General features: G+C 33.8%; 1 protein-coding gene across 6 annotated transcripts in view; it reads right to left on the bottom strand.

Annotated features, from left to right (window-relative positions):
• CCDC141 (coiled-coil domain containing 141) overlaps positions 1 to 21,610 on the bottom strand; it is an 82,476-nt gene that overhangs the window by 21,779 nt on the left and 39,087 nt on the right. For all 6 annotated transcript variants that reach the window (XM_066999335.1, XM_066999331.1, XM_048061494.2 and 3 more), the window contains 11 exons: positions 20,176 to 20,295; positions 17,738 to 17,929; positions 16,492 to 16,668; positions 13,962 to 14,141; positions 12,961 to 13,083; positions 12,167 to 12,355; positions 11,702 to 11,881; positions 10,469 to 10,618; positions 3,586 to 3,726; positions 2,185 to 2,373; positions 444 to 627 (listed from right to left, as the gene is read on the bottom strand). In XM_066999335.1, the coding sequence (XP_066855436.1) occupies positions 444 to 627; positions 2,185 to 2,373; positions 3,586 to 3,726; positions 10,469 to 10,618; positions 11,702 to 11,881; positions 12,167 to 12,355; positions 12,961 to 13,083; positions 13,962 to 14,141; positions 16,492 to 16,668; positions 17,738 to 17,929; positions 20,176 to 20,295 (1,825 nt within the window). The remainder of the gene's footprint in view (positions 1 to 443; positions 628 to 2,184; positions 2,374 to 3,585; positions 3,727 to 10,468; positions 10,619 to 11,701; positions 11,882 to 12,166; positions 12,356 to 12,960; positions 13,084 to 13,961; positions 14,142 to 16,491; positions 16,669 to 17,737; positions 17,930 to 20,175; positions 20,296 to 21,610) is intronic.

The raw sequence follows: 21,610 nt of genomic DNA, 5'->3' as shown, positions 1-21,610 counted from the left end.
ATATTTACAGAACAATCCACCTTTTTTTGCTAATAAAGTTAGCAATCACATTCCACTAGCTATTTACAATATTAATGTAAAAATTCAGTCAACACTGAAGTATAACTCTCTAATATATTTTGACTTCAAAGGGTTGGTCTATTATGAATTACCATAAGCCACGAAGCCTTAATTCCAAGCTCAAAAATATTACATGGACATCCACATTAAGATTTCAGGGTGAACTCAGTCTGTATATGGAAACCCAAATAGCTACCAGACTATTTAGTACTTTCATATTTCTATTTTTTTAAGTATTTGTTCTGAAGTCTTTCACCTCTTCTAGTCAATTCTTTAAAACACCTTTTCTTCTTAAATCAACAAATCCAGGAATCCTCTTCCTTCTGTCCTAAGCTATTGTGTTTCTATTTTTATTTTTTCAACATTTCCAGACAGCTCCTCACCATATAACTGTTTAGCCAAGTCTATAATCTGCTGAACTTTTTCTTCTTGTTGAGGCACTGTAGACTCAATAAACTTATTGAATTGCTTGTAGAGAGTCTCTATTGCTTCTCTTGTTTTGCATTCTGCAGAATACTTGCCAACTCTAATGACTGTTGCACTCACATCTTCAAAGCAAAATTGACACTAAAGTAGATTGAGAAGGATAAAACACTATTATAATGAATAATTATTAGCAGTTCAAGCTTTTGTAGAATAGACTGGACTATTAGACTTTTTTTTGTTCAATTTCAGTGGCATATACTATGCCTTAAATACTGTGATTACAACTTAACCTGGAAAACATTTTTTTCATTACAAATGTTGTTGTAAGTATTAATAGCTGCTACATTTTCTTTAATCATTAGATCCATTAAGTTATTAGTTAAAGCTTTTGCAACACGTTTTATTTCTGAGTTCTTTCTATTTTGTGCATCTACTGTCTAATTTCACAGACTTCATATCATGGCCACGGTTATACCCATGTAAGGGCAGCAAGATTGCTTAGATGTAGTCTGCTGGCAAATAGAGTTACTCTCAGCAACCATTAAAGATGCTGAGGTTCTTTCTACTTACAAAAAAGGTCTTTAGAATGTACCCTTAATAAACACTTTTGGTTAACAATACTGAGAAAATTGAATCTGGTATTCACTCAATATCACCTGCATTACATCATTATGGAAAGCAGCTAACAATCAGTATACTTAAGTACCATTAAAATCATCATTTAAGATTGTGCCTATCCTCTGAAAGAAAACAAGTAAAAGGTGCTACTTCACAATGAGTAAAAAACATCTTGATGTTTATCTCTGGAAAATAAGTTCTGCTCTCCAAAGTTTAAGGCTGGGCAAGGCATATGTTAAACAATGAAAATGTACAATTTCAATTTCTTTGCTAACAACAGATGAAATAACACCTTTATGTGATCACTGGACAATGAAAACATGTTTTAAAACATACTTTAGTATTGTGATCCATAATTAAGGGAATTTATTCATCAGACATTTAGATGAATTTGGAGATTTGAACAGTGTTATTTCTAAAAATAAACAGTGATGACAGGAATGTGCTTGACTCACAGCAGATCCACCAATGCAGTGTGGCACAAGGGAAAATACTTTTACAAACTTAAAAAAAAAATATGGCAACATTAAGGCAGTCCTCAGATATATTAAATTAGAGAATTCCCCCCAAAGACTTAGACTGTGCTACAGGCCAAAAAAAAAAAAAAAAAGTATGTTTACCAAGCATGAGTATTAAAAAAAAGGTGTTAAGATATTGAATATTTTACATTTTTGTTAATTTATTGAATATTTTAAATTTCAATTCCAAAATTGCACACTTCACAGACAGCTCTTCCTGACAACTGGGTATTGTGATGACCTGTCTCTTGTCATTTGGCTGCTATCAAAGAATGCCCCAGAATACACCTACAGTAAATGAGCTCAAAAGTATGATCACAGCTAAGCTGAAACCTGGTCTTATGCGCAGCAGTGCAAGAACACAGTCAAGCTGCATGTTTTTCCTCTTTTCTCTACAAAGTTACAAAGAAAAAACAGAAGAAAATCTAGATTTTTAGCAATCCTTTGGAACCTTCCAAACCTTTGGAAGTCACAAATTCTCCCTGTATTTATCAGCACTTTTATTTACCCCAGCCCTGGATCACTATTACAGCCTTAGTAAGGATCTCAGGTTTACTAGTACCTCTTCCATCATCTGTTGCAGATGTTCCATGAGATTCAGATTTTGACTGTAATCCTCCACAACTCTGCCAAAGTCACTCAACTGTTTTTGTAACTCATTAATTGACCCCAAGAGGACTCTACCATTAAGTTCATTTGCTGCAGAGTCAATGAATTTCTTCTCTAAATTATCCATCTTCTTTTTAAGCACCTGTTTAAAGATGCAGCAATGTTAAACACCACAAAAAATATTTGTTTTTAGAAATAAAAAGTTAAAAGAGTATGAAAAATATACAAATCTAATTCTCTTTCCATATTTTAAAATGACAAGTAAGTATAACGTGCATTTCCAAAAGCAAAGCAAATCTACAATGTGATTGAAATCAACATAATTATTTGTTAAATATGGAATTGAATTAAACTTTCAGTTTATAAACAAATATCTCTGGTAATAAAACATTGGATCTTGAATAAAATAACATTCACTGAATAGGCAAAGTAAAAAAAAAAGAAATATTATTAATCCTTCAAACTCTTACTTCAACTGAATACAAGTCAATTTAAACCAAGTCATTTTTTGCCCTACAATATTAGCATATTGCACAAGAATCTGATATTGGACATTACACAGAGCAATCTGCTGTGGTTGACCCTGTTCTGACCAAGGAGTTTGGACTAGATGATCTCCAGAAGTCCATTTCAACCCCACTGATTCTGTGATCTGAATTTACATTTGTAGATAAAATCACAAAGAAAGGAGACAAAAAAAAAAAAAGGTTTTAGAAGTAATAACAAAATAAATAGCACGAAAAGAATCACAGAAGCTACTGAAACCTTGAGAAAAATTATGAAGGAGGACACTGACAGTGCTAGCTCCGGATACTAAAAGGATAATTTGGTTACTAAAATGGCCATTGGAGGATTTGGAAGAAGAGTTTCCAGTGAGAAGGGCTCTAAGGTGCCATAAGCATGATCAACTCTAGGCAATGGATTCAGAAAAGGGCTCTGAAAGCTTACATGATGAAATGAGAAAGGAAAATAGATGAATACAAAAGGGAATATGCTCATTTGTTCATAATTTTGATAGGATATATGATTTATTTATTTATTTTAAGGAGAGAGAAAACTAGATCACACATTGTGAAGGAATAGAGGCAGAAAGAATAAAAAGTTAAGCAGAAAAAAAACACAGGATAAACAGGATAAAAAGACAACTTTAGGAAGTCAGCAATTGGGATGAGATCATTTTACTGAAGAATTAAAGGAACAGAACAATGAAATATGTCTTAGTGATTGAGACAGGAGGACGATATCAAGCTTAGTGAAAGGGAAACTCAATACATTTTGTGTTATCTCTTACTGCTAAGCACAGGCCATTTCAATTCAGTCAAGCCTTTATCAAGACTAATATTTCTAGTATTACCTGTATTTTCTCAGCATATGTATCAACTTGCTGAATATTTATTTTAAGTGCTTTCAAATTTCTAGCTTTTTCAGTTTTCTTGGTATAGTTAAACTTCAAATTGTTGAATTTCTTTTTGAGATCCTTAAATGATTCTCTGAGCTGAAAGAGTAAGCATATTTGTCAGTAAAAAAAAAAAATCAGCACACTTCCATGTATTTTTTTTCCATGAGCTTTTTGTCCACAATCTGAACACTGAGAATTTAATACAGAAATTATTAACACTGTGCCATCTCATAAAACATCCTTATTTCCTCAGATTTTTTTTTCTAGTAGTGGAAACTCATAATCTTGCTACATCAAAAGTTTTGCAGTCTGACTGCTGAGTATTGTTTCCAGACTGGCTGAGTTAAAAAGGTTTGACGCAAAGGTTGAGATCCTTGCTCAGACAATCCTGTCCTAGAGCTTTCAATGACTTCAACTACAGACAGGTGACTTACACATACATTAGTACATTTGGTGGAAATGGTAGCTGTGTAAATGTATACCCACATTTAGTTTGCAGAAAAACATCATTTTACTGGGTTTGGGCAAGTATATTTGTATTTGCAAATAGTATCTTTCTCCTGCAGTACAATATTTCACTTATGTCAGATTTTTATTAGTTATTTTTTTTTCCAAATAGGAATTTATCCCTATACTGGGAACTAATATTCAGTAGTCAGAAAAGTTGATAGATTCTTAGGAGTTTATCTCAAGAGTAGATGGAGTTTCTCCCAAACTAAATTGTTCAGTGATTCTATAATCCTTATACTACAGCAGCTATGGACTAATATGTAATAAAATTTGTGGGGAAATAAGATGGAAATAAACAACAGTTATTAGCATTGGAATAAGACTGGAAACCTTGCTTCTGAAGAGGTTACACAGGTGCTCAATTTTACAATGGCCAAACAAAATGTTCAAACATTTCAACATGATTATTCACAGCATACAAAGATGAATCTGGTTCTTTGCAGAATCAGGATGTAGATTATATGAGCACCTACATTTTAAGGTAACTGTTCTGTATGGTAGCAGAGCGACTCTGCCTAACAGACACCCAAATAAAACCTCACCCAGCTACTGCTACATAAACATGGTACGACGACAGTATTTTTACCAGTTAGTACTGGCTTGATACAGCAAATTCAACATAAGGGGAAATGATTACTGTAATAATATAAATTACGAACTAGTAGCTCTGATAATGAACTACTAAGTGCCTTTCCAGACTTTTCAGGGGGACCTATCAGCTGAGACTTCCTCAGAGAAACTGTGGATGCCTCATCCCTAGGAGTTTAAGACCAGGTTGGATGGGGCTTTGAGTAACCTGATCTAGTGGGAGGTGTCCCTGCCCATGGCAGGGGGGTTGGAATTAAATGATCTTTAAGGTCCCCTCCAACCCAAACCATTCTATGATTCTATGAGATAATTAATATTAAATTTACTTTGCTAAATTTTCTGAAGAACTTTTCTGTTACTTAGATGGAATTTGGCTATATCTTCTTCAATCTATAAAATATTTTAAAAATCCAGAATGATAGAAATAATACTGATGAGTTCTAGGAAACTACACTTTTTTTTGCTAGACAATTTACCAGGATTATTTTAAAACACACCAAAAAGAAGTGTTATACACGATCAATACTTGTAAAGACGGTATTTCTTTACCATGGGAGCTTTAACTATATTTCTTTACCATAACACATAGCATATTTGCATTTTCTTTTCTTTCCTTTTTTTTTTTTTTTTCCCAACTCTAAGTATCTGTTTGCTTCATTGTCATTGTATGGGTGTGTACGCCATATACACTTAATAAAACATATAACTGTATCTCATTCTTTGTATTAGTAACAATCTATAAAGAACCATATCAAACATACTCAGATAAAATATATTTATAGCACTATATATACACATATTTTTAAGTATAAAAGTTTTTTTTCCAGTATTCTTTTTCTCTAGAAGTTATGTAATTTTAATTTCATTTACATCTGTAAAATATATTTTTATATATTACAGTTATTTTTAAATGACTTTAATGAGCAGGGAAAAGAACCAGACAAAACAAACAACAACAACAAAAAAAACCTGCTTAAAATATGGTGGTGATACCTTAGAAAAGGTACTATTTTAATTACTTTTCAATTCCATAATTACAAAAAATGTGGAAGTGTTAATTCGTAACATTTGAAATGGAAGGATATAAAAAGGACTGAAAGATTTTTTTTTTTTTTTTTGAGATTTTCACTTCTTTCAGATTGACAATCTTTTGCATTTAGAAGAATGTAGAATAAACTCTGTAAAGTGGTATTTATCCAAAGGAACCAATATAAAAGAAATGCAGCAGTTCTATTACTTTAGGATTTATTCTTCCAGATAAAAATAAATGAAAATAACTTCACTTACTTGATTAATGTTAAAAAGTTTAGGTGACACCCACAATTTGATATTTAGTTAAAATATTTGAAGCTCATTATACGGATCTCTCCTCCCCTACCCTCCCTTACCCCCCTCCAAATCCAGAGAGTAATGAATGCTCATTTTGCAGTTGCTGTTATTGGGAGAGCTAGCAATTCATCATTATCATTACATACTAATGTTAATCCCTCAAGGGATATTCTTTTCATTTTCATTTCATCTAGTGGGATTCTCTCACATTATTTCAGCACTGAACAGACAGATGGTATACACTCAGTGTAATGGAAAGGAAGGGAATTCTATCACCTACACTGTGATCTCCAATTAGTTTAAATTCTTTATCCCACCTAAGTATGCAGAATAATAAAATCTACCTAACAGTATTCTGTTAATAAAGCCACCTCTGTAGAACAGTATTTTGTATTCAGAACACAAATGCCATATTTGCTGATTTAATTTTGAGGAAAACAAGAGATGAGCGAGAGTTTATTTTAGTTTATTCACTGGCTTAGGCACATACATAAGCTAGTGATCGGTTATAAGGACAGAAGCTCTCCTCAAAGAAGTATGTGAAATGAGATCGCCTTGTTTCAGATATGATGGCTCATGTGTCAAAGGTCTGCAGCTGCTGTCACTTTTCTCTTTTAGCCTCAGTAGAAAACCAGTTTCAGCTCAGAGTTGTATATTATCCTCTCAGAGTGCATGTACCCAATGCCTGTTAACAGCAGCAACTGTACCAAGGCTATATAGCTCAATTTTTAGAAAATAGAAACCTGACCACATCTCCATTTTTCACTATTTCCTGAAAAATACAATGAGAATAACTTAAGTCTATATACATCCTAATATGCTTCAGTGACTTCAGCCAAGTTTAATGGAACTTTGTGACTTCTCCATTGTGTCATAGTCATTAATCCAGCAGCTGTTCCTAACTATAGTTGGCCTGTCACGGGTGGAGAGGGGTTTAAATGCCAATTGCTAAGATTTATCACTCAATTATGAAATAAATGAAAAAGCAAGCTATAAAACTGCTTTAAACTTTTTTGTTTGTTTTTGTTAACAGTACAATTCCACTAAAACATTTTGATTTCTGTGTTTCCTTTCCATGAGGTACTTCAGTGTCATTAACCACTTATCCTTCCCTTTTTATTCACACACAAAACTTTTAATAGCACTAGGAATCAAAATAGTCCATGAAAGTAAGTTGCTAAAAACAGATTTTCAGCATGGCAAAGATTAAAGAACAGGCTGAAGTAAAGCCAGCCAGGACATGGAAAGTAAGAAAAAAGGTGCTGTTCAAGTCATTAATGGCTATTTAATTCTGGGACCACAAGCATTTATAAATTACAAGTTGAGAATTATGCTAAGAAATATCAGCTCCTACTGCCTAATGAACTAAGATACCTTATTACTCTCTGTGGTTAAAATTCATATCTTCAGTCATACCTTTTTATAAGCGTATAAAGAAGTGGAAAGAAAAGAATTGAGATGGCTGGGGAGAGCAGAGAACCTATTTCAGAATCTGTCACTCTTCTGTTACAAGTTTTGTGCAGACACACAAATGTTATTTGTAAAGTGAAAAGGCTTTTGAAGTGCAAGGGTTATCATATTAAAAGAAGGTTATAAAATGTTATAAGAGGGTTATAAGAAACTGTTAATCTCAGCATATTCAATGCAGTATTAAGCTACATGAGGCTTGATTAATCTCTTTCACAAGTCATTGCTGTGTAATGTTGTGTAGAGTTGTGGTTCTTCAGAGGCTGCTACTCAAGCTAGTTAGTGAAGCAGGAAGCCCAAATTTACAAATGCAGATCTCAAAGGTCATTGTAAAGTTATACTTTTGATGTATATATATACTTTATGATGTAGAAGGCATAAATCATTTTTTGGCCTTTGTACATTCTCTTTAAGTTAGCAAAAGCACACAAAAGACATACATTTTACTGTTCTGTCCTCCTAGACTGTTTCCAAACCCACTCTATGTATCCTATGCTATAATTTTTTGTTTCTGTGCTTCTCATAAAAGTACTAACATGTTACAAACACATGGAGCTAGTAAAGTACTCTGTCTTAAGTACTGTATTTTCAAACACCAGTGAGTCCTAATCGCCAAATGTCTTTATTTGTATGTACTTAAATTCACCACATTAAATGTATATGAATTTATACATTTACATCACAATTTTAAATATTTTCTGTCATTTTAAAGTTTCTGTACACTGGTAAATCACAACTAAGTTGTCTGGCTGGCTGTTTACTCTGTGACAGCTATGAGCAGCTACTGCTTGCTGCTGGAACATGAAATATTTTCTTAGACATAGTAGATGGTAAAGAAATAATTATTTTAAACAATTCTATCAGATACTAGCAATATTCAGACTACCTTCTGATGTTAAAATTAACAGAATATAAAATACTCAAGTGAATATTCATAACTTTTAGTTTGTTGCAATGTCTTTGTTCTTTATCTCTAAACAGACTTAGTTATAAATAATTAATGAAAAAATGAAGAAAAATAGCAGTGGATTAACATATATACAGGTATACTAGCCTAGCTTTGTTTAGGAAATATCTTCTATGCTAACTTGCAATAGAAATTGAATATAATTAAAGAAAAAGATATTCACAGGGCAAGTTGTATTTCTGTTAGATTACACTCAACGTTCAAGTAGGTCTGATGTAACATGTATTAACCTATACAGCCAAGATGGTATTCTCAACTTAAAATCTAAAATATATAATTAATATTGTAATTAAAAATATGCTATACAATTATTTTGCAGTGGGTTTCCATCAACTATGAAAAGTTTTGACATCATATTTTATAATATAGGACTTGTGGTGAGTAAGAAGTGTCATTGACATGCTCTTCATTTAAATTTGAAAGAGATTATTGTTTTTTTCTTCTACATTCTGCTTTCACTAGAAGTAGAATGAGCAATGAAAATAAAAAAATAAAAATAATTCTTAGAAAGGAATCATGATCTCCTGCACTCATTACATAATCCAAGAAACTAAGGAAAGAGGCAAGAACCATCTAATGCAAGTTTCTCTCCAAATATGGCCAGTCTTACACACAGGCTGCTGAGCAAACATTTTTCTTTTCTTCAGCAAAGTAGAGGTGTTTTCAGCAAAAAAAAACTAGAATAGTTAAATTCAAATTACAAATATTCTGAATCTGCTGTGTCACTGCAAAGCATAATGGGACCTATTGTTTAGGTACTTCATGCTTTCATTAATTTATACAGCATGGCTCCTCAGCCTGAGTGCTTCTAATTTATCACCTGACATTCTAATCGCCTTATACCATCACCCAAGAATTTACATCACAGGAGACTGAGGCACAGATCATCACAGGGTGCAACACATTCAGATTATAACTGACAATGGAGTAGAACAGCTGTTGAGATTATATATATATATTGTTGCACATGTTCTCTCAAACTACCTTTTACATTTTTTTCACAAACAAATATTTTGTAAAAGAAAAGATTTCCTCATTAAAATAATTGGGACAAAAATCTCAGTCACCTCATTGTTGGTGATTCTGAGAAAATATAGTCTTCCTTCATTCAGGTCTGGATTTACTTACTGAAAGATAAAGTAAGAAAAAATAATTTTCAATGCCTTTATTTCCAAAAAACACCACCTCCTGTGTATCTACTACATACGTTTCACAGTTCTGGGAACATTTAGTGGTGGACTTTAGCACCACGTTAAAAGTTGGACTAGATGATCTTAGAGGTCTTAGGTCTTTTCCAAGCTGAATAATTCTATGACTCTATGAAATGATTCTATGAAATCTTTCCAGGTAAGAATCTCCACGTAAGAGTTTCTGTACTTTTTCTGTACTGTCCAGAAGTGCCATCTACAGAACATCAAGTGCAGTTGCTAATGCCATCAACCTCTCATTTTAATAGATCACTTTAGGAAGATTCATTCTATGGGATATTTCTCCTAAACTGATTTTTGCAGAGACAAATGTCTTTACATTTTACTTGCAAAATTGTGAGTGGATTTACATTTGGCCTACTAAGATGTTAAATTAATGATCATATTAACTAAGAATTTTTTCCTAGCCTATGTTCTATAATAAAAAATTCTAATATATTATGTCACGGAATATTTCTTTCTCCTCTAACAATTTTTCTGAGCATCACATCTTGGATTTCTGACAAAACGTCAAGCAGTAAATTATTCTGAACTCATTAAAAGACTGAAACTTCTTAATAGTACAAGAAACGGCCCTAACAATTGCAAGAGGTGTAAATTCTACTTCTGTTTCAAGCTTTAGCTTAATAAGGAAGACATCTGAAGATCCTTACATTTCAGATGAAGCTGATAGAACTGAAAGCCTGTAACAGTAAACAGTAATGTATATATATGTAATATATACATATAGAACACAATAGCCTTTTTAACGGGTATTTATATCATTTACCTCATTTATCTCTTCTTGATTGGTACAGTATTGGAAATGCTGTGACAGTTCTTCCTCATATTTATCTGCTTTGGAACTCCAGTTAATGCTGTCGCACTCAAGTCTAGCAAGTTCTTGCTTCAGATTCTTTACAGAAACATTCAAGCAATTCTGAACCGAGAACAGACAAAGTATGAAATTCAGGGCATACACTAATTCAATCAATCTAAAATGAAAATTGTTTTGAGGCAAAGCATGCGTAAATAATAACAATGGGTTAGATTAAACTATTATACCTCCCCTGTAACAAGAGCAAGTACATAGACATTTCATTCACTGGTATTCTGGGGGGTTATTTCCAGGAAACAAAGTCACAACTCACACATGGTATCTTCTCTGAGCCAAGAGAAATTGGAATACTCTAAGTCTCTAACATTTGGATGGTAGCTCATTTCTGCTGCCAACCAAGCCATGGAGCGTGAAGAACAGGCTGGCAATATGGATAACCTAAGCAGGTCAGAAGGGAATGTCTTGCTTTCTCCATAGTAAATGGATACAGGGCAATGACGATCCTGCCCTGAATATATAACTCCTTTCTAAATTATATCCATTTCACAATACAAGCAAGTCTGGAATCCACTAATAAGGTAACACATTTTATTTCCTTTTTGTTCTTTTGTTAACCTTTGTTTATAGGAGAAAAAATACGCAAAACAACCTTTAAAAAGTATCAGGAGTCTAATACATAGGTGTGGCATTCAAGAAATGACCAACAGGGCCTTGACCTGCACAAAAATTACTAGAGAACAGAAAGTCATGCTTTCTCTCTCCCTGCCCCAATGCTTATATTTTTAAAACTTCCTCCTTATCTCAAACCTATTTTGAGGCTTTCCAATGTAAGATCTGTTCACAGATCATTAAAAAATTAAAACAAGATTTGAAAAATGCCATGTTTTTCTTCTTGGCAAAACCAATTCATAATGTGACAGTAACTAATGAAGAATAAATATAATTCCCAGATGTTTTGTTTAATTTGATGGCTGTACATCAGCAAACTCTAAAAGCAAAAATCTTCAAATGATTAGCTACTATGGATTCTATATTTTGTTTTCTTTTGAAAGTTTTCTCGAAGCGCTGTATTTATTTTTCTCACTGTATTAGTACATTGTTGTACATTTAAAAGCCAATAAGATAGCTCTATAATCTTATTTCATATTTATCCCTGATTTCACAGATCATTCTAATTCTACTCACAGTTTGCTGTACTGCAGACAAGATATCCACTCCCTGGGTAATAACCAGTTTATAAAGCTGTCTGATATGTGCATGTTTCTTCTGAGCATTCAAAAGGTAGGCTTTAGCATGGTGCACATCTTCAGGGCCCTCAGTTATTTCAGGAATATCCAGTTCTCCTGATTTTGATAGACATTCCAGCTAGAATATATTAAACTGAAAATCAGTGTGTGTTTTGAATGTGAGTGGAAGCTTACTATTCCTTTCAACATCCATAACTTGGTAACCTAAATTTTGAGTAATTAAATTTGGGTTCAGATCTTTATTTTAAATTTTCCAAATTTCATGCAGTTTTAGATCCAAAATTTCTGATCACCAGGCAGGGTAATGTTGTTTATTTGGGTAAAAAAGGAAAGATGACAGACACCAATATAAAAAAAGCGACTGGCTACAAAAGGAAGATGTATTTTAAAAGATTATACTCACTTCTTTTTTAACATGATGGAATTTAACTGTTTTGTTGAAAATCTCATCATATTCTGTCATCATGCTCTTTACCATTCGATGTAGATGAATAAGCTCACTTATTCTCTCAGAATTCTCTTTCACAGGAAATCCTTTCTGACTTGGTGATTCTAATACTTTTATCATGTACTCAAGTTCAGCATTCAGTTGCTAGCAAAAAGGAGCAGAAATTACAGAAATACGTTTGCACAATTTCCATCACATTTTATGAAATAAAACGACCTATGAAAAATAAATTATCTTAGGGAAAAATAAATGCCTCTTTAAAATACTCTCCATATTCTTTACTCTTTGCTAGGCTGAATATCAACTGTCACCCAGAAACAGTCTTTAATCAGAACAACAGTGTCAAGTTCTGATGCTTAGGGGAACAAGAGACTGTCCTACTCGCTAAAACTCAGTAACAGTATTCAGAAGATGCAGGACACTCAGTACGATATACCTCAGCCTCTGACCAGCTCTGACTCCAAAGCGTAAAGCTGATGATCTCCTTGTACTCTTCCCCACCTCAATGCCTGTGTGTCACTTCAATACACAACTAACATTCCACAAGATATTCTGTGGATGCTGAAGGTAAAACATCTTCTCCCTTACCTCATCAACACAGACAAAACCTCTCTTCTGGAAAATCAATATGCAATGTAAAATAGACCCCAGGCACCCTGTCTAAAAGCAATGTCAATGTTATTATTTACTTGAGAAAAAAAAAAAAATGGTTTTGATCCACCATGCACTCTGCTATCCCAGTTTCTCACCTGAAACTGTGGTTTTATTTGGTTAAGCTTTTGTAGTTCTAAGGCAATACAAAGGTCACTTCCAAGATCAACTGTTGACATAAGCCTGAGAGCCTCTTGAAGAATCTTCAGCCCATGGGTAGTCTAAAAGATAATCAGATATTTCAGTATTTCTTTAGTAAATAAAAAATATTTAAACCCAAATCTAAATTTGTAACAAGAACCTTTCCCAAACCAGATATAAAAGCTGTCAGTAAATTTCCTTAAAACAGAGTCTAGGAGGAAAATGGGGTGGGGGGTGGGGGGGATGGGGGGAAGGAGGAGATTCTGAAGTTGATTGTTGTATTTTTTCATGTAGTCTAACTTTTTTTTTTCCGGCTATAAACCTCTGTCTCAAACCCTCTGACTTTGACAAGGGTGACAAAAGATCTTGAACATAGTGCACAAAAACAATTCATACACTGAGATGGGAGGACCCATTCACACAGTGCATTCTTTGTGAAAACAGATGATGTGGTGGTTTAGTGGTAAGTCACACTGGACATAAACAGTGCCCATAAGCCTCTGGTTCTGCTACTAGCACAGCTATCATTGCTTTTAAGGAACACTGCACACTGTACAGAGTGCCAAGGAGGTTTCAATCCTCTGTTCTTACAAACAGTGTTGGACTTGACTTTAATAACTAATAGGACACAGATTAGTTTGGTAACTTAAATTACAACAAGATGGCGCTAAAAATGGAAAAGCATATAAAAAGCACTTCTGCTATAGTATAGAGAACTGATTACAACTGAAAATTTGAAATGAGGACTTGTATGTGTTTGAATAAGGGCAAAAAAAAATCAAAAACATTTTGTGCTTTGTGATGACTATCTGAGTGGTGGAATAGACTATGGAGAATTATCTTACTGATGATTTCTCTTTCTTAAATGATACCTATAATAGTTGATGAGAGAGTCACAGACAAACCAGTAACAATCTAGAAACGCTTGTCGCAGTTGCTTTCTTGCTTTTTTACTTACCTTAGTTAGTTGTTCTTTAAATATCAAGCACTGTTGCTTGATGGGTTTTACTTGATTAATTTTAAAATTCCAGATTGCCCAAAGATCAGTCAGCTCTTTCTTTTCTTTACTCAGATTAATAATGGTATCTTCTGTTACTTGTACAGTATTTTCTGCTTTTAATAATAAGCTCTCATTTGCCTGGCAAATAAATAAACACACATTTTCCCACATTTGAATTTTTACAAAAAAAAATACAATAAAAAATCATTAAAGTCCCAAAACAACTTAATAAAAAGCAATTATTCTAGCATACTTTCTTTGAAAATTTCTGGTATTCTAGGTGTCTTTAAATAATTTCTGAATAGACAGACCTACCCAAAAACCTACTTCTGGGGAGTAGCAGCTGGAAAGTGAAGGGGATGAAGAACAGACCACTCTGTGCTGATAACCAAAGCAGCACTGAAGCATGGGAGAGATAACATGTTCAGCATTTGAATATTGGTGGGTTTTCCTCTTTTTAGTACACCTTATATCAGAAGCACTGTAGAAAACCTGGTAATGCTCTTTCTGCTTTTCTCATTTCAGAATTTCTCTTTTAAGAAAAGTGTTTGTAGATTACTAGTATGATCTGTATCCTTATAGACACTTAAAAACTACAACCTAAGAGTACCATGAGAAGAGAGTAGCAGAAAATATGGTGGCAACACACTTCCAGGTCTTTAGAGAGAGAACATCTGAATATACATTTAGATTTTAAGTGACATCATATTGAGACATATTCAGCTTGACTTTACACTATCTTATCTATGCCTGTCTGTATCCAGTTGTGACAGCACACTCTTTAGCCCACACTAACTGCCTGAATACCTTCCTGGAGTAGGTTTTTCCAGCTCATCTTACTTGCTCCTGTATGTTATCATGACCATCTCCCCCTTCTCACCCTCTCAGCTCATTGTAATTGCTCTCTAATCTCTCCAAGGAAAATAGAAATAACAGCTGTGTATCTAAGCTATCCACATTAATTGAGATCAGTTCAGGAGGCATGGCTTAGGGAATGACAGTATGCAAATCTCAACCAATCAATCATGAAGAGGTGTTGGAAAATTAGATAAGGATGCCCAGGCAATCCAGCTGAACCCAAGAAAGAATGTAACAACACCAGGAAAGATTATCTGTAAGGAAGCAGCTCTAGCACCCATTTTCTTAGAACTTCATACGCTACATTGGTAAAGTATAACTCTTAGTGGAAGTAAAATAAATCAAATCCTGCACTTACATATATGCTTCTTTCCAATATGAGCAAAATGGATACGTCCATGGATTATATTTATGTGCATATATTGGGTCACTTATTAAGGGTTACTTCATTGCCACTCAAGATTTTTTTTATATTAATTACAAAGCCATTAGCACTCACACTTTCATATCTTACAAATACATAGCAGAATTACTCCCTTTAAGGACAGCTACTGGAGAAGTCACAAACCATCAGTCAGAATTAGGATTAAACCTCATCACAGGCAAACATCAAATACTCAGTGCAGTTTATCAGATTATGCTAATTTACACAGAAAACAAGAAGTCAATTCCCTCCTGCTAGAGAAAAGGCACACAGCAGATTTTCTTGATGAAAACCTCCAGAATTCTTCCTTTGATTTTTACTCTTTTTATATGAGCTTTCCTACACATCAACCAGGATAGGATGCTCAATCAACCCATGAATTTGACCATTTGCTGCAGAATTTCTACAGAGGTCCCGTACCTATACAGATTTTGTACTGTGCAGCTAATATCAACAAAAGGCATATTTCCATTACAACGGACTTGCAGGCTCTGATTTCAGTGAAATTTCAGGTTTTCAACAGAAAAACAAATAACATCACTAGCTGTATAATCTTTGTTGCCTAAACTCTATAGGATTGGCTTATTCAGTCTTACAACTTAGCTTTCTGGTCTCCATCTCCACATTCTTGGCCCTTCCTGTAAGTACCAAGCCTGCAGAGTGCATTTCATAAATGCAAAAGAACAGTGAACAATACCATGACACAGCTAACAATTCCATGCAGAACAAGAGAAATTTATATGTCAGAACTTTGGGAGATAATTTCTACCTCCAAAGTCATTCTACATATTATACATAGTTGTGTATAAATGGTGGTACAAAATGTTTGATCACCTTATGAACATTTCAGGTTAAAACTTTCCCTCACTTTGATTTTGTAAACATTTTGACATTTTCAAATCAACGTTTTTTTTACAACTCCATACTGTGAAAGTATGGATATTGTTTCTCATTCTGAGAAATTTCTCTTGGACTGGGAATGAGAAATTTACAGAATTATTCTGTATTAACTGTGATTCCATATAAACATCACAGTCATTTTATCTTCCCAACTCCCTACTCTCCTTACTGAAACAAAGGACAAATACACTTTGCCTTAGACAAGATCTTTGATGAAGGATAGCAGAACCAATACACCTATCTGTCATAATTTCAGTTTGTTCCTTGAGAAAGGTGATAACTCCATGAAAAAAAAAAAAAACTCACCATATTTGCTAAATTAAGGAAATTGTGACCCAAATTTTCAGTGGAAAAAATCATCTTTATAGTCTTCTGCCACTTGGTATTAGCTGACTCTATTGCACTTTTATTTTCAACCTCCCTGCTTGTTTGTAGTGGTTCTGCTTGATAAAATTCCTTCAGATTTTGAATATGGTCATTCACCTATGAAAGATATAAAATAAACATTAAAAAAATCAATAGCTATAATCAGAAGGTATACAGACATGATAAAATCGAAGGTAAAATTAATGTTATACTGAATCTTTTACAGGTTTTAAAATCTATCTTCCTCCCTAAAACCTATACAAACACTAAAACAATGTTTCAAATAACCTGTAAACCAGTAGATGGCAAGCAGAGAGCAGTAATTCATTCAATTTGTCACATATCATTACATAAATATTATATAACATTATACCCATGCAATTATTTTCACAGATTATCAAGTAAATGGTATTAGCAAGAATCAGAAGTAGATATGATCCACTTTTTTGACTTTTTTAAACTCAAGGTACCAAATAAATCTTATGACTAATTTTATGTGATAGGTTCCATTCCATCCTCAATTTCTTTGTAGATATAAAAGAACAACAACAGTGCTGTAAAATATTAAAACAAACATTACTTCAAAATGAAAAAATAACTTCCCTGGGCATCATTAGCACAGTTAAAATTTTGTTGGTATTAATGGATTATGATCTCAGCTAGAACTAGTTTATATTTCATTTTTAAATCCATTCAGACAAATCAGCACTTCAGTGGAAGTGCAAGACTGCGATAAATATCCGTATCAACATATTGCATAAATATGTTATGAGAAATATTTTTTAAATATATGAAACAAAACCGGTAAATTTACAAGCCAGACTACATACATGTAAGCATTTTTATTATGTGTAGAATGAGAGAACAAGAGCGAACATACACACAAGAGAAAAAGTAAAAATCCAGTGATATTACTTCCTATGATGGTGATATAGATCAGTAGAAAATCTGTACGTAGGCTACTCATTATGGTGATACAAGTTCAATGATCAGGGCTGCTTGCCATGATGGAACAGCTCTCCTTTAAAGCAGAAAGAAGCTTACAAAGACTTCTGGAGCTTTCATGGCATACTTCTCATACAGGATGTCGTGGTATACAGGATACTTGTCTTAGCTAAATTAAAACATGTTTTCACTTCTAAGATTTTTGCACTGCTTAGTCAGAGAATAAGTAAAAAATCTGTACCTCCACTGCTGACTTTAAAAAGTTTACATAAGTTGTTAGGATTTCCAGTTTTGAATTAATATTTCTTTCAGTTTTTTTCAGTTCTTCATTCAGAAAGTCAGTTTTGCTAGAAAAAGCTGCCACTTGCTCGGGTTCAAACTCTTCCATATCTTTGATGATTCCCTTAGCTGCTTCCAGTTCATGTGAAGCTTCCTTTCAGGGCATAAACATAGAACAAAATGTATAATGACCACAATGAACTTGTGAATATTGGTAACACATTTTTAATTCTCAGTAGTATCACTTTCTTCTGTATAATTCAATTACTTAGTTGAAGAGCTCATAATGTCCATTGTGTGCTGAAACACACCATTTCTTTCCTGCAACATTTTAAACCTAAAATCTATTTAGTTATCATAATAGCCATTTTAAATGGAAAAGAATAGGAATCTCCATATTCAGATCAAGTAAACCACTTCACAGTGCAAGAATACGGGAACACAGCTATCCAGAATTGATATGCTACCTTGAATAAATGGTAATGCCCAATCTTCTGAACTGATTACTTGTGTCTAAATACTCCTTACCTGCTTCTATCTCATACCAATTTTTTTTCTCTAGTCACACTCTAGAGTTTGTCTCTGGGTCTTCATAAGTCTACTGCTGTAATTGTTTCAAGGTCCCTGTAGCCCTTTGGTTTATTAATCTAACTTCCACCCCTGATTTCACTGTTGAATCAATAATTGTTTCCTTGCTCGAGATTAGTCCTTATCTGTCAAGCTAGATTTTCTTGCATGGGGAAAACCTGTTGAAATCAGACTGGGATCAAAAAGTAGGTCACATCTGTTACTGCATCAACTGCTCAAACCCGGAAGAAAGTCACAGTATGCCGTCTATGCAGATACACTGGGAGTTACTAATATTTTCCACGGTTCAGCTGGGATTATAGTTTTCAGCTGCTTTGTTTTAACTCATAGCTTCATTCAAGGAATGAAGGCTTCATTTTAGTTGCAACTTTTTCCGTTGCATCATATCTAACATATATAAAGCACATGTACATTTTCCATTATTGAACGTTACCTTGAAATTGTACACCAAAAGAGAACTTCTAGAAACCATTTGTTCTCAACTGCATATGAAGAATGTAAAGAAAGAATGACATCCAGCTTAGGCCAAAGTAAATAGGTTTTAGTCAAACATGAGAAAACTGGGAAACAGGAAATCACTTCAGAAACCAAGGTATTCAATACCTATTTAAAATAGATTTTTACAGAATTATTACCTCATAAATTGTAAGACACTGTCTTGTAAGATCCTTTGACAATGGTGTCATACCTCTCGATACTAAGAATCACTGCATATCTATAGTGATGTGCTTATCTACTTCTAAATATTTAACTCAAACCACTTAGCAGATCTATTTCTGTCACTCAGCTAAGTGCACGAACTCTAGCATATCACAATCCATAGAAGGAATAGGTAGGTGACAGATTACTGTTGTCAAGGTTGATAGTACATTGCAAAAGAGATAACACCCTAGACTTACCTCCAAATAACAATTTGACAAAGACAGTAAAAATTATTATACAGTCATGTGCTACAAAAATGGGCTCTTGCTGATCTACTGAAAAGTTGCCTGAAACAAAAAACACCTCCATAGGAGTAATATGTTTTTTAAGAGCTCCTAAAACATAGGATACAGCTAAAATACATACTGCAACATTGTTCAGCTTAACCACAACAAAAGCACCTTTGTCAAGACCACAGAGGGAATGAAATATGGAGTGGCTTTAACCCACTTCTAGATACTGCAGCATTGCTAGAGGAATTGGAAAGGCCCTAGATGCAACTTGAAAACAACCTAATCTTTGTTACAGAGCTGAGTACTGCAGTGCTTTCATGTAGCGTCTGCATTCCCTACATGACCAGTGGATGCATCAGATGGTAGCTTTACAGCCCTCTTTGCAGTTCCTCTACCTGGCAACTACTTTTTCATGAAGAACCCCCCCCCCCCTTTTTTTTTTTTTTGCTTATTCATCCCCTTTATTTGGCATAACAACCACAAGACACGAGAATAGTTTTCTGTGCCTCTAATATACACAATATTTAAATTTTGTGCCTCTGGAGGGAGCAGGAATCCACATTTGGAGTTGTTCTTTCAAGGGCTGACACTAGGATCTCGAGGTAGTGACACTTGGATCCTATCAACATTACAGTCTTGACACAGAAACAAATAACGAGATGAAGAGACAACATGGGCAAGGAGGACTGACTTGCAATGTTATCTGTGTTTTTAAACAAAACTATAGACCTATTTTCTTTCTGAGAACATACAAGAAACTTTCAGGCTCTCACCCTACTTAGAAATACATACAGTATGCATTTGTTTTTAAGACTAATTAACATTATTAAATCTGCCCCCCCCTTCTTTTTTTTTTTTTTTTTTTTTTTTTTTTTACCTTCATTTGATTAGCCAGTTCCAGGTATTTGTTCAAACTTCTTTCTGACTCAGACAAACAGGAATCAATCTCCACACCAATTGCAAGCTTCGGGGTGATTTTTTTAATCGACTCTGATACCTTTATTTGAAAGCATTATTTATATAGTTAATTGAAATAAGTAGACAGTATAATAAATCACTTTGCAGAGAAAAAAAGGAAGTAACACTTGACTGTTGCTATTATGTACTTTTTATAATCAGAGAAATTAAGAAATGAAAAGACCAAAGAATAAACTTCTACTATGGCACATCTAACAGGTACAGTCATAAACTGAAGAAAAAAAACCTCTCTGCTCTCATTTTGCTGGAATGCTTTTCCTTTATCCTAAGTACTCCAGGCTTGTTATTTCTATAAGGCACAGCTGTATTAATATCTAGGTATGTTGTTATCGGCATAAGTACTTTTGTGATGCTCCATTTTATGAAAAGAATGCACATTCTTTTTTCAGAAAGTTCATTTAAAGCTTCTCTGCCAAGCCAGAAGACCTATTTTCATGCTAATACACATACACAATTCCACTTCATTGTCACTGTAAGATGTTATATGAAGTAAATCTCAGGGCAGCTGAATTTAGCACCATGTTCTTTGAGATAGTTTGTATTAGCAGAAGATTAGAAATGTTTTGCTTGGTAGGAATATAACAATGAGCACTGTTCCTTGTAAAGAAAGATCATGTATTATGACTTAAATCTCCAAAATATTGTCTAATGGAAGACTGAGAACAAAGTTATTAGAACAAACTGTGCAGAATGAAACCATGTAAATATTAGGGTCTACCTTTTGAGTAAAAATTACCTTCATTATTGTAGCTTTAGCTTAAGATTGAGGGTATGCTGGTGACATCATTGCTCCAAAACCAAGAGGAGCTATCAGCAAATATACTTTCAACTAAACTCAACAATATTCTCATTGTATTCTAATATCATGAGGCCTCTTCTATTGAAAATGTGCTATGGGACCAATGTATTGCAAATTGCCTTCCCATTTGATTCAAAGTAGTTCATTATAAGCATCATGCAAATATGAAATATCAGATTACAGTCTTAATTATTCAGTAATCAAATTTCAGTACTTTTTTTTGGTCTACACTCTGGGGCTTCCTTCGTATGAACTTTGTTAAAAGATTACAAGTTTTTAAATTTGTTTTTAATTTACATATGGAACCTTAATTAGGAGTCATGAGTCTACTTCATCTCTGACAAATCATTAAAAAAGTCTGCAGTATTACAGAACATTCAAAAGCTTAAAAAAAGGCTGTGATCTCCTTAAAGCATATCTTAATGAATTAAAGGAATTATTTTAGTGAAGAGAATCCACTCTTCAGCCTAACTGAAAAATTTGCTGCAGTTCAGTCACCATGCTTATTAACCCTCAATTTTGCCATAATTCTACT

Source organism: Anser cygnoides, chromosome 6 (assembly GCF_040182565.1).
Source record: "Anser cygnoides isolate HZ-2024a breed goose chromosome 6, Taihu_goose_T2T_genome, whole genome shotgun sequence".
NCBI classification, from domain to species: Eukaryota; Metazoa; Chordata; class Aves; order Anseriformes; family Anatidae; genus Anser; species Anser cygnoides.
This window is presented reverse-complemented; position numbering and strand designations above follow the sequence as displayed.